Source organism: Trachypithecus francoisi, unplaced genomic scaffold, assembly GCF_009764315.1.
Source record: "Trachypithecus francoisi isolate TF-2019V2 unplaced genomic scaffold, Tfra_2.0 Lachesis_group2, whole genome shotgun sequence".
Classification (NCBI taxonomy): Eukaryota; Metazoa; Chordata; class Mammalia; order Primates; family Cercopithecidae; genus Trachypithecus; species Trachypithecus francoisi.
Genome location: NW_022681465.1, coordinates 97473025 through 97486972, shown reverse-complemented (window position 1 = coordinate 97486972; position 13948 = coordinate 97473025). Strand labels below are relative to the sequence as shown.

At 39.5% G+C, this 13948-nt stretch overlaps 1 protein-coding gene across 5 annotated transcripts in view; it reads right to left on the bottom strand.

The window, feature by feature from the left end:
- Positions 1 to 13948, bottom strand: part of TRAPPC13 (trafficking protein particle complex 13) — a 48332-nt gene that overhangs the window by 28128 nt on the left and 6256 nt on the right. For 4 of the 5 annotated variants that reach the window (XM_033179701.1, XM_033179702.1, XM_033179703.1 and 1 more), the window contains exons 2-4: positions 9419 to 9487; positions 8749 to 8848; positions 7028 to 7112 (exon numbers count right to left, since the gene is read on the bottom strand). In XM_033179701.1, coding sequence (XP_033035592.1) covers positions 7028 to 7112; positions 8749 to 8848; positions 9419 to 9487 — 254 coding nt within the window. Of the gene's footprint in view, positions 1 to 7027; positions 7113 to 8748; positions 8849 to 9418; positions 9488 to 11774; positions 11875 to 13948 lie in introns of all 5 variants that reach the window. The other variant, XM_033179705.1, reaches the window with a different exon arrangement.

Here is a 13948-nt window from a genome sequence, read left to right as displayed (position 1 = left end):
TTTTTTCGTTTTTTTTTTGAGATGGAATCTTGCTTTGTCACCCAGGCTGGAGTGCAGTGGTGTGATGTCAGCAAGCTCTGCCTCCCAGGTTCACGTCTTTCTCCTGCCTCAGCCTCCCAAGTAGCTGAGACTACAGGCGCCCGCTACCACGCCCAGCTAATTTTTGTATTTTTAGTAGAGGTGGGGTTTCACCGTGTTAGCCAGGATGGTCTAGATCTCCTTGTGATCCGCCCACCTCGGCCTCCAAAAGTGCTGGGATTACAGGCGTGAGCTACCGCGCCCGGCCGAAACAGCATAGCCTTTATAAAGCAAAATATATGAGATTTTAGAAGATGTAAATAGAAATACACTAGTAATATGAGACAAACATGCACTCTTAGTATAAGACAGATGAAGTTGACAATAAATAAAGATATAGAATCTAGCCCTAAACAACACAATTGATAAAACAGCTCTTATGAATATCTATCTATAGCTTTATATAATAAAACATATACATTCTTCTCAATAATAATAATAAAGCATATACATTCTTCTCAAGTACACATGGAAAATTCATAAAAAATCAATATTGGGTCATAAGACATCATCAGTAAGTTCCATAAGCTGAAATATTACAAGAACAACACTGATTGGAATGTAATAAAACTATAAATTACTAACAACAATTAAAATAGAAAAAAAAAATAAGCCTTTCCCCCTAAAAAGCTTTTCCACTAAACAACCCTTGGGTAGAAGGTGAAATACAAATGAAATTATAGAATTCTTTAAAAAGTAATGACAAAAATATAAAAAAGGTTTTTAATTTGGGCAATTCTGCAAAGTATTTTCACACTTATTATCTTGTCTTAATGTAAGATATGGTGTTCGGGATGTTCAACACTGTTACTACCTCTTTATCATTTTACAGTAGGCATCAGCTCTTGCTTCCACCATCAATTTTTAATTTTTAATTTATTTTTTAATTTGGTCTCACTACATTGGGCAACAGAACGAGATGCTGTCTCTAAAAAATAAAAAAATAATTAGCCAGGTGTGGTGGTATGCAACTGCAGTTACAGCAACTCAGGAGGCTAAGATGGGAGGATTGCTTGAGCCTTGGAGGTGGAGGCTACAGTGAGCTATGATTGCACCAGCCTGGGCAACAGAGTAAAACCTCACCTCTTAAAATCAAAAGCACTGAGAATAAAAATGCTATGCATTTGAATCTTCAGGATATAAAAAGCGGTGAATCACAGGAAAATTAACTTTTATCAATATAAATCAAAGAATCAAAATAAAATAATAAAATTCCTAGCTAAAAATTGGTAGAAAAATAAAGTAAATAAACAGAAGCATAATAAAAGAAATAAAAGCACAAATTAATAGAGAATAGAAACATACTGGATATAAATAATTTTTTAAGTCTTGGATTTTTTTTTTTTTTTTTGAAGTTAAAATACACAAACCAAGAGCTAGCTAACTTAATCAAGAAAAAATCAAACCTAAGAAATGACCAGGGGAAAATATTGCAACAGAAGAAATTTTTTTTTTGCTTTTTTTTTTAGATGGAGTCTCACTTTGTCACCCAGGCTGGAGTACAGTGGCGCAATCTTGGCTCATCGCAATCTCCGCCTCCTGAGTTCAAGCGATTCTCCCGCCTCCCAAGAAGCTGGGATTACAGGCGCCTGTGACCACGCCCCGCTAATTTTTGTATTTTTAGTAGAGATGAGGTTTCACCATTTTGGCCAGGCTGGTCTCAAACTCCTGACCTCAGGTGATCCACCTGCCTCGGCCTCCCAAAGTGCTGGGATTACAGGCATGAGCCACTACACCCAGCCAACAGAAGAAAATTTTAAGATCCTACTTTACAGACCTCTATGCAGATAAATGTGAAACTCTACATGAAATGAAATGGATTATTTCCTAGAAAAAAACAGCTTAACAAAACTGACACCCTTAGAGGTGAACTGCTTAAACATACTAGTATCCATAGGGAAAAAAAAAAGAAAAAATGTTATCAGGGAGTTTCCCCATTTTAAAAAAGAAAAGAACTAGCTCATATGATTTTGCAGGGAATTCTATGAATCCTTCAAAGAATAGGTAATCTAAATGATCCACAGTTCTCTGTATTTGTTTTCTTTTGTTTTCTCAGACAGGGTATTGCCCTGTCATCCAGGCTAGAATGCAGTGGCATAATCATAGCTTACTGCAGCCTCAAATTCATGAGTTCAAGTGATCCTCATGCCTCAGCCTCCCAAGTAGCTAGGAATACAAGTATGTGCCACCATGGCCAGAGAATTAAAAATTTTTTTTTTTGTAGAGACGTTGATTATTATATTCCCCAGGTGAGTCCTGGGGAACCTCCTGGATTCAAGGCCTCCTCCTGCCTTGGTCTCCCAAAGTGCTGGATTATAGCCATGAGCCACTGAGTTTAGCCCGATGCACATATTGTTCCAAAGCACTGAAAATATTGGAAAAATGTTCGAAATCTTTTATTAAGCAACCATAATACTGACATCTAAAACCTGATAAAAAGACAACACTCACACAAATACAGGTCAATATCATGCTGTGCTTCATGACCTATATCCTCTTAAGTGATTCTGATGACATAATTAGCTTATCTGGCCAGGTGCGGTGACTCACGTGTGTAATCCCAGCACTTTGGGAGGCTGAGGGGGGAGGACTGCTTGAGTTCAGGAGTTCAAGACCTGCTTGAGCAACATAGTGAGACCTTGTCTCTAAAAACTATTAAAAAATTTGACAGGGATAGTGTCACAACGCTGCAGTCCCAGTTACTCAGGAGGCTAAGGCAGTAGGATCCCTTGAGCCCATGAGTTTGAGGCTATAGTGAGCTATGATCATGCTACTGCACTCCAGCTTGGGTGACAGAACTAGATACTGTCTCAAAAAAAAAAAGTAAAAAGAAAAATAGCCTTTTATATATCACGAGTCTGAATGTCTAGTTGAGCCTAAGAAGACCCCTGGTGAGTACTGCACAGTACTAATAATTATTGTTATTATAAAAGTGAATAAAGGCATGAAATATAAAATCATGTTTTAGAACATGCATACTACTGTATTCTTTGATCTTTATAATAGTACTGACATCTTAAAGTATATGCCTTTGCTATTTTATTAATCTATCTTACAAAAATAAATTCAACATTTACTGAATTTACTGAATTGCCAGTATTTACTGAATTGCCAAGAAATTCAATATTTACAATGTAGAAAGACAAAAGTTATGCTCTCAAACTTTTTAAAATCAGATCTTTTCACAATTGAATGCAGAGGCTGGCAAACTTTTTCTCTGAAGTCATTAGCAAATATTTTAGATTTCGGAGGCCATACAATCTATGTTTCAACTATACAACTGCGGTGGTAGCTGAAAATCAGCCACAGATAATACATAAACAAATGAGTATGGCTGTGGGTCAATAAAACTTTATTTATGAACACTGACATTTGAATTTCTTTTTTGTTTGTTTGTTTGCAGAGGCGGTGCCTTGCAATGCTGTGTAGGTTGGGCTCAAACTCTTAGCCTGAAGCAATCTTCCTGCCTTGGCTCCCAAAGCACTGGGATTATAGGTATGAGCCACCACACCTGGCCTGAAATTTTAATTTCATGTAATTTTCACATATCACAAAATATTATTTTCAATAATTTGAAAATGTGGGCCGGGCGCGGTGGCTCAAGCCTGTAATCCCAGCACTTTGGGAGGCCGAGACGGGCGGATCACGACGTCAGGAGATCGAGACCATCCTGGCGAACACGGTGAAACCCCGTCTCTACTAAAAATACAAAAACTAGCCGGGCGACGTGGCGGGCGCCTGTAGTCCCAGCTACTCGGGGGGCTGAGGCAGGAGAATGGCGTAAACCCGGGAGGCGGAGCTTGCAGTGAGCTGAGATCCGGCCACTGCACTCCAGCCTGGGGGACAGAGCGAGACTCCGCCTCAAAAAAAAAAAAAAAAAAAAAAAAAAAAAATTTGAAAATGTGAAAACCATTCTTAGTTCAAAAGCCTTATAAAAACAGACAACAGATGAAATTCGGTCTTTAGGCTATAGTTGGTCAACCCCTAATTTAATGAAAGGAAGAGACTGCATCCATATATGACAAACATATGTACGTGTATGCACAAATTTGCATCTAGTTTCTGGAAGTTGAGTCTGTTCTCTAACGTCCTTGTTAACTTTAAAACTCTATGATCATTTTCGAACTCATTCTAATTAGAGGTCCTTTCTGGCAATACTCCAATTACCTGAATTCATCACTCTAAGACAGGTTTTACAACTTCTTCCCCACATACTGTGAATTTTCACCTTCTTTTCGCACTTTTTCTTTTGAAGAAATTTCAGGTTGTTAGCTGAGTTAGCATATTTTATCTTTTAATTTCTACACTGTTTCAAGGGTCTTCTAACTGTTCCATTTTCTACAAAGCATCCCATACAATGTGCTCATATCAGTCTTTCCAACACAAAGAGTGCTCAAAAGCCAAATGCCTGCTGTTTTTATTTAATTTTTTTCAGAGACAGGGTCTTGTTCTATAGCCCATGCTGGAGTGCCCAGGCCAAACTCACCGTAGCCTCAAACTCCTGGGTTTAAACAATCCTCCCGCTTCAGCTTCATAAGTAGCTGGGACCAATGGTGTGTGCCAGCATGCTCAACTACTTTTTAAATTGTTTGTAGAGATGGGGGTCTCGTTATGTTTCCCAGGCTGGTCTTGAACTCCTGGCCTCAAGCAATCCTTCTGCCTCAGCCTCCCAAATTGTTGGGATTCCAGGTATGAGCCACTGTTCCGGGCCTGGTTTTTTACTTTAATTAATTTTTTTGTCAGTTTTTTTTTTTTTTTTTTTTTTTTTTTGAGACAGAGTCTCGCTCTGTCGCCCGGGCTGGAGTGCTGTGGCCGGATCTCAGCTCACTGCAAGCTCCGCCTCCCGGGTTCACGCCATTCTCCTGCCTCAGCCTCCCGGGTAGCTGGGACTACAGGCGCCGCCACCTCGCCTGGCTAGTTTTTCGTAGTTTTTAGTAGAGACAGGGTTTCACCGTGTTAGCCAGGATGGTCTCGATCTCCTGACCTCGTGATCCGCCTGTCTCGGCCTCCCAAAGTGCTGGGATTACAGGCTTGAGCCACCGCGCCCGGCCATTTTTTCAGTTTTAAAAAATAATTTTTCAAGAAAGGCTAAATAAAACTTTAGCCTGCTTTAAAGATGCTCTACTGTAAGGCTACTGATATGGTTTGGCTCTGTGACCCCACCCAAATCTCATCTTGTAGCTCCCGTAATTCCCATGTATTGTGGGAGGGGCCTGGTGGGAGATAACTGAATCACGGGGGTGGGTCTTTTCTGTGCTATTCTCATGACAGTCAGTAAGTCTCATGAGATCTGATGGTTTTATGTATTTTTATTTTTGGGGGGATGGAGTGTTGCTCTGTCACCCAGTCAGCCAGGAGTGCAGTGGCACAGTCTTGGCTCACTGCAACCTCAGCCTCCCAGGTTCAAGTGATTCTACTGCCTCAGCTTCCCAGGTAGCTGGGATTACAGGCACACGCCACCCCTCCTGGCTAATTTTTGTATTTTTAGTAGAAATGGTGTTTCACCACATTGGGCAGGATGGTCTTGAACTCCTGACCTCAAGTGATCCGCCCGCCTCAGCCTCCCAAAGTGCTGGGATTACAGGCATGAGTCACTACGACAGGCTGAGATCTAATGGTTTGAAAAACCGGAGTTTCCCCGCACAAGCTCTCTTTCTTTGCCCGCTGCCATCCACGTGAGACATGACTTGCTCCTCCTTGCCTTCCGCCATGATTGTCCTCAGTCACATGGAACTGTAAGTCCATTAAACCTCTTTCTTTGGTAAATTGCCCAGTCTTGGGTATGACTTTATCAGCAGCATGAAAATAGACTAATACAGCTACTATTCCTCTGTACCACCTTACCTCTTCTTACCAAGTGAAATATGTTCCCTGTTAAAAGAACACATGTATATCGCTATGTCTCTGCCTCTGATTACCATGTCTCCCTTGCCTTGTTATCTGTATTCTCCCATTCTTTCAAGATCCTCTTCGCTTTCCCTCTTCCCTAAGAAACCTTCCTGATTGATATAATCTCCAGTGATCTTTCCTCCTCTATGTTAATGACATACATTAACAAATGCTAAACTGCTGTTTACCTTTGACTAGTACATTTTCTCACCCAAGCAATCACAAACCTTGTTGAATAGGAAAAATAGTTTCATGCCTAGCATAATACTTTGTAACTTTAGGCATTCATTAGTGCTTGTTAATGACAATTAAAAATTATTGTATCAAACATGCATTTAATGAAGTGCCAACAACATAACAGATATAAAAAAAACCTTTTTTCTTTTTCTTTCTTTTTTTTTATTTGAGATGGAGTCTAACTCTGTCACCCAGGCTGGAGTGCAGTGGCATGATCTTGGCTCACTGCAACCTTCACCTCCTGGGTTCAAGCCTTAGCCTCTCCTGCCTTAGCCTGCCGAGTAGCTGGGACTGCAGGTGTGCACCACCACATCCGGCTCATTTTTGTATTTTTAGTAGAGATGGGGTTTCACCACGTCGGCCAGGTTGGTCTTGAACTTCTGACCTCAGGTGATCCACCTGCCTCAGCCTCCTAAACTGCTGGGATTACAGGCATGAGCCACCATGCCGGCCTAAAAAAAAAACCTTTGTTAAAGAGTAAAATACGGCCGGGCGGGGTGGCTCAAGCCTGTAATCCCAGCACTTTGGGAGGCCGAGACGGGCGGATCACGAGGTCAGGAGATCGAGACCATCCTGGCTAATACGGCGAAACCCCGTCTCTACTAAAAAATACAAAAAACTAGCCGGGCGACGAGGCGGGCGCCTGTAGTCCCAGCTACTCGGGAGGCTGAGACAGGAGAATGGCGTGAACCCGGGAGGCGGAGCTTGCAGTGAGCTGAGAGCTGGCCGCTGCACTCCAGCCTGGGCGGCAGAGCAAGACTCCGTCTCAAAAAAAAAAAAAAAAAAAAGAGTAAAATACATCCCAAGTAAGAATGTTACTTACTTTTACCAATATGTCTTTTACAACTTGATTGCTATCATTATGAACGCTGATATAACTGGAAAAGGTCTCTCCCAAAAATATATTCCTGTAAAATAAAACAAGTATTTATTTAGGCAGAAATCTATTCCGGTTTCTTTTTTTTTTTTGAGACTGAGTCTCGCTCTGTCGTCCAGGCTGGAGTGCAGTGGCGCGATCTTGGCTCACTGCAAGCTCCATCTCCCAGGTTCACCCCATTCTCCTGCCTCAGCCTCTTAAGTAGCTGAGACTACAGGTGCCTGCCACCATGCCCAGCTAATTTTTTGTATGTTTAGTAGAGATGGGGTTTCACCGTGTTAGCCATGATGGTCTCGATCTCCTGACCTCATGATCCGCCCGCCTCGGCCTCTCAGAGTGCTGGGATTACAGGCATGAGCCACCGCATCTGGCCCCATTCAGGTATTACATTAGATATTCTGTTTGAGAATCACTAAGGACTTCAAATGGAGAAACATTTACTAAAGGATAGAAATCTGGTGAAATATTGTTTCAACATTCCTTTGTTCACACTAGGCCACTCATTCATTACCTAGTGCAAATCAAAATATGGATGTAATCTATAAAACATGATATAGTTGGCCTTTACTGTACAAAATGCCAGCCTCACTAGAGATAAGACTCACTGAAATTAGATCTATGCTAAATTCAGGATTTGTATTTGAATAGGTTAGAGAAAGCCAAGTTTCTATTCTGCAATAACTTATTCCCTGAATCTAGAAGAGCTCTAAGTTATTGATATTGGGGTATTTTTACCAATTTATTTTATTTCCTAAGTTATCTGAATAAAAATCACCAGCAGTTTTATCTTACATAGTTTTATATGTTTTACAGTTTTTCAAGATGCTAGTCAATGACCACATTCTGTAAAACTATAAAAACAATCTGTAAAATTTCCTTTTGTCTCAAATTCTGTCTGTTACAAACAGAGTGGAACCAGAGGCTTCTACCTTATTATTAGTCTAGAATAATAATACAGCTAAGAATAACAGAAGAAATAAATTTAGAGTTCCTAATTAGCTAACAAGTCTGATAACTCATTTTGGGAGAGGACTATGAGGCAAAAAACAGAGTGGCTTCTGAAAAAGACATTTACATTAGTAGTTAAAAGGGTATATGGCCATTAAAAATATAGTAAGATCTAAAGAAGAAAGTAAAAATTCTATTATCCTAGGAACCACTATTAACATTTTCTTTTGGTATATATCCTTTTTTTAAAAAACAGAAAGGCATAATCACATAGTATGATTTTTTAATAATCTTTTTGCCCCTCAAATGTATCATGTGCTAGGCGTGGTGGCTTGCGCCTATAATCCCAGCACTTTGGGAGGCTGAGGTGGGTGGATCACCTGAGATCAGGAGTTCAAGGTCAGCCTGGCTAACATAGTGAAACACGGTCTCTACTAAAAACACAAAAATTAGCCAGGGCAGTGTGTGCACCTGTAGTCCTAGCTACTGGGGAGGCTGAGACAGGAGAATGGCTTGAACCCAGTGGGTGGAGGGGGCACTGAGCAGAGATGGTACCACTGCACTCCAGCCTGGGCAACAGTGCGAGACTCCATCTCAGAAAAAAAAAAAAAAAAAAAAAGGAAATGTATCATGAGCGTTTCCCCATCCCATAGTTCTTTTGTGAAACCATAATTTGTAATGGCTTTACAAGGTTTCTTATGTGAATATGTCATTCTTACCCAAAATTTTGTGGTAAAGTCAGCATTTCTCCCAACATTAAAACTTCTGCACCATTAACAGTTGAAGGATCATCTCTCATCAGTTGGTTAAAGAGATCTCCTGAATGAAGAGAAAAACATAAAATTCTAATATCTACCTTTTAAATAACTTTTACTTACATAAAGAACGAGGAGAGATATTTTAAAAAACAACCTCTTGACAAAAATGATATGTAAAAAGTCTAACTTCCAGATTTTAATACAACAAAGCATGTCAAAAAAATTCTGATCTCACAGGGAATGGACACTTTAGAAACAAAGAAAAATGTACGTCATGAGATAGAAAATATACTAGACAAAGCCCCAACAATTCTAAACAAAGGGAATGCTAATATATACATTGACGCAACACTTGAGGATGAAGGCAATTTTAATAGTATTGTGAATATGAATGTATCTTAAACTGTAAGTCTCATATTGCCATACGATATCAACATAATTTGGACTTGTAGAGTATAAGTAAGGCATGTTACTCAGATGGCCACCTTTTACATGATACAAAAATAGGCAACAAAGAATCCAGCAAATGGTTAGCATAAAATTTACAGGGCTAGGCTTAGTCCAAGTTAATGTAGGCAATTCAGGTTTCAACTTTTCCCTAGGTGCAAATAGAGGAAAGCATGTGCCATACCAGGTAAGTCTTTCTCTTCACATGTTACTGGGATATTGGTGAATAAAGTAGGCTTAGTCAGCCGCATCACTGTGAAGTAAAAAAGTAAAATAAAACAAAACATTAATACTGTTTAGGGTTAATATTCTCAAGTCTAGTGTATGATATTCATCCATTTTATACAAACATAAAATATAACCTAAATACTTCTTAAACATAATACTACATACTTCCTAAGGTTATCACATATCAGTGATTTATTAAGAATTTTAATGTTACAAAAGAATCTTATATAAGAACCATTTATTTACAACCTATGAATTATAAAAAGTAAATATAAATACAATATACATTCCTTATAGAAAAACTGGAAAATAAAATTTTTAAAGCTTAAAGAATATTAGGAGCATAAGGCTTTAAAAAAAGTCTAAGTGACTTCGCTGCAAACAATATCAACAAAATATTAACACTGGAAGCTCAATAAGTGTTTTTTTGTTTGTTTGTTTTGAGACAGAGCCTTACTCTGTCACCCAGGCTGGAGTGTAGTGGCGCAATCTTGGCTCACTGCAACCTCTGCCTTCCAGGTTCAAGCAATTCTCCTGCCTCAGCCTCCCAAGTAGTTGGGATGACAGGAATGCACCACCATGCCTGGTTATTACTACTATCTTTTGTAGTTTTAATAGAGACGGGGTATCCCCACGTTGGCCAGGCTGGTCTCGAACTCCTGACCTCGAGTGATCTGCCTACCCTGGCCTCCCAAAGTGCTGGGATTACAGGCATGAGCCACCACGCCCAGCCAAGTGTTTCTTTAAGTAATATTAAATCTGTGTAGAAATTATAAAAATGTCAGTTAACATATAGGTTTATATAATTCTAACCAAAACTAAGATTTATTTTTGCAACATGACAGAATGTGTCTAAAGTTTATCTAAAGAAACAAATAGATGAAAATAAGCTAAGGAAATTAACGGAGAAAAAAAAAGAGGAAGAACTGAATTTACTATATAACATATTTAAATCCGTAATCAACTAATCGGCTTATTAATATAAGACCATACCGATATATTAATTTTTCAAAAAAAAGATAGGATATACTTATATAAAGAAACAGCTGGGAGTGGCTAGGCATGGTGGCTCACACCTGTAATCCCAGCACTTTTGGGAGGCCGAGGTGGGCGGATCATGAGGTCAGGGGATCGAGACCATCCTGGCTAACACGGTGAAACCCTGTCTCTACTAAACATACAAAAAGTTAGATGGATGTGGTGGCGGGCACTTGTAATCCCAGCTACTCAGGAGGCTGAGGCAGGAGAATGGCGTGAATCCGGGAGGCGGAGGCTGCAGTGAGCCGAGATCGCGGCACTGCACTCCAGCCCGGGTGACAGAGCGAGACTCCATCTCAAAAAAAAAAAAAAGAAAAAAAGAAAAATAAATAGTTGGGAGAGAGATTTTAAAACACAACCTCTTGACAAAAAAAAAAAAAAAAAAAAAAAAAATCAATTAAGGGATTAAAAGTTAAAAAACCAATTAGTAAAAGGATTTTTCATTATAAGGTGCAAAGACAATGGTTAGCTATCTGGAAAAATAAAATTTAACTAAAAAATTCATTTTAAATATAAACAGACAAAAATTAAGCCACAGAAAAGTAAAAAAAAAATGAAATAGAATATTAAATATAGTCTAATGAGAGTAAACACTCTATAATTTTTTTAAAAATCTTTTTCAGTTTCTTCTAGAGTGTCATTTGACCACATCAAAATAAAAAGAAAAACATAAAATTTAAAAATCATAAAAACTTGTAAAAATTTTCAGAAAATGAATCACAGAGGGCTAGTTCATTATCAAGTCTCGCCGGGCGTGGTGGCTCATAGCCTGTAATCCCAGCACTTTGGGAGGCCAAGGCGGGTGGATCATGAGGTCAGGAGATCGAGATCATCCTGGCTAACATGGTGAAACTCTGTTTCTACTAAACAAAATACAAAAATTAGCCGGGCGTGGTGGCGGGCGCCAGTAGTCCCAGCTACTGGGGAGGCTGAGGCAGGAGAATGGGGTGAATCCAGGAGGCGGAGCTTGCAGTGAGCCAAGATGGCACCAACTGCACTCCAGCCTGGGCAACAGAGCAAGACTCCATCTCAAAAAAAAAAAAATAAAGTATTCCTTCAAATCAAAGCCAAAATACTATAAAGACTATAGACCTACATGGTCAATTCAGAATATAAGTAGTGTTCTAGCATATGTAAAAATGCACCACCAAACTACTAATTAACCAACTATGGTATTCATATCAGATTTAGTGGCTTTCTCATTCTGGTTTCAGCTTAAATGTCATCTTTTTCAGAAAAAAAGTCAACGGGTCATTCTGTTTCTCTCATGGTACCTTGACTCCTTTCCAAACTCCATGAGGTCTAGGCTCTTATGTACTACGTTCAGGTTTGTAGCATCCATATTTGGTGTAGGCTCTGCTATTCAGATCTTCCCTGAATAAAATAATGAGCACTTCATGAAAGTCCCTAAATAACTGACATTATTTTGAAAGTGTAAGTTTCAGAAACTGAGGCCAATAATAACCTGCTATATTAAGCAGCTGGCTTTTGACATAGTCAGCAAATGCTACCCTTAAAATTTCTGAAGTTACTTTGTATCGCTAGCATTTACTAAGCATTTACTAGCTCCAGGCATTATGCTAAATATTTTACAAGCTGAACACATTTAATTCTCATGAGTACTCTCTAAGTTGGTATTACATTAATCCCAATATACAGATAGGGCATTGACAATGCCTATAGAGGGTAATTCGCATACAAAGGACTATATTAGTAGATAAGTGGTAGAATCTAGATTTGAACCCTGGTGATTTCACTCTGTTAAAAATTAATTCTCTATAATAATTATTAATTATAAGCCTGGAGCCATAAACCTGGAATGTTATGCCTTACCAGAAATATCCCATGGGATTTCAAAGTAGGAATCTATTCCAAAAAGAGTATCAGTCAGCTACAGATGAATATGGGGAGGCATTTCCAACCTTCACTCTTATTTTTAACTAAGAAAACAGATAAAAAAGTGCCCTGAAAACAGATAAAAAGGTGCCCTTGAAAGTGATACAGAGGAGGCAGTTTCTCCCACAGCTAAAATCACTTATTTTTTTTGAGACAGGGTCTCACTTTGTTACCCAGGTTGGACTACAGTGGCATGATCATGGATGACTGCAGTCTTGACCTCCTGAGCTCAAGCAATCCTCCTGCCTCAGACGCACCGCTTCCCCCTGCCCACCAAGAGGCTGGGACTACTGTCACATGCTACCATGCCCGGTTAATTTCTGTATTTTTTGTAGAGATGGGGTTTCACTATGTTGCCCAGGCTGGCAAGTTCACTTTTTAGTACCAGTTGGTGTTTTCTATTTCTTCCCCATTATTATTTTCATTTCATTAGAAAAGAAATCTGAATAAAGAGAAAATAGTCTCAAGGCAATCCTAAAACGTATATATATATATTTTTTTTAGTGCCCTGGAGTTCACCCAAACGTGTAGTTAACATATTTGCTTATTATAGGTTCAAATTTCTATTATAAACAAAAGTCCTATAAAGCTTAATTTTTCATGATTCCTGTAGTTTGCAGGGATGAGATGGTGCGTAAAAAATGATCCTCCATTAAAAATAAAGCGATCCAGGCCGGGCGCGGTGGCTCAAGCCTGTAATCCCAGCACTTTGGGAGGCCAAGACGGGCGGATCACGAGGTCAGGAGATCGAGACCATCCTGGCTAACATGGTGAAACCCCATCTCTACTAAAAATACAAAAACTAGCCGGGTGAAGTGGCGGGCGCCTGTAGTCCCAGCTACTCGGGAGGCTGAGGCAGGAGAATGGCGTGAACCCGGGAGGCGGAGCTTGCAGTGAGCTGAGATCCGGCCACTGCACTCCAGTCCGGGCGACAGAGCGAGACTCCGCCTCAAAAAAAAAAATTAAAAAAATAAAAAAAAATAAAGCGATCCCAAACTGGTATTAAAAGCAACTTTTTTCTTCATATTTTCAGATTATGGCCTTTGCAGCAACACAGATGCAACTGCAGGCCATTATCCTAAGCCAATTTACGCAGGAACAGAAAACCAAATACCACATATGCTCATAAGTGAGAGATAAACAATGAGTATACATGGACACAAAGAAGAGAATAGACACTGAGGCCTATTTGAGGGTGGAAGGTGACAGGGGGATGAGGACTAAAAAAATACCTATTGGGTATTATGCCGATTACCTGGGTGACAAAACTATTTGTACACCAAACCCCTGTGGCACACAATTTACCCATATCACAAATCTGCACATGTACCCCTTGAACTTAAAATAAAAGTTAGAAAGAAAAACAAAATTAGTGGACTTCCATTTTAAGCAACCTCAGCCATCTCAGGCTATGAAGAATCCCTCTGAAGGGAACATTTACCATGCATTATCAAGCTCCTACCATGATAGGCACTGTGCTTTAAGGTAAACATGTCTATATTCTTAGTAAGTGCACTCTTATTTTTCTTAGGGAGCTGGTGTGTTTAATAAT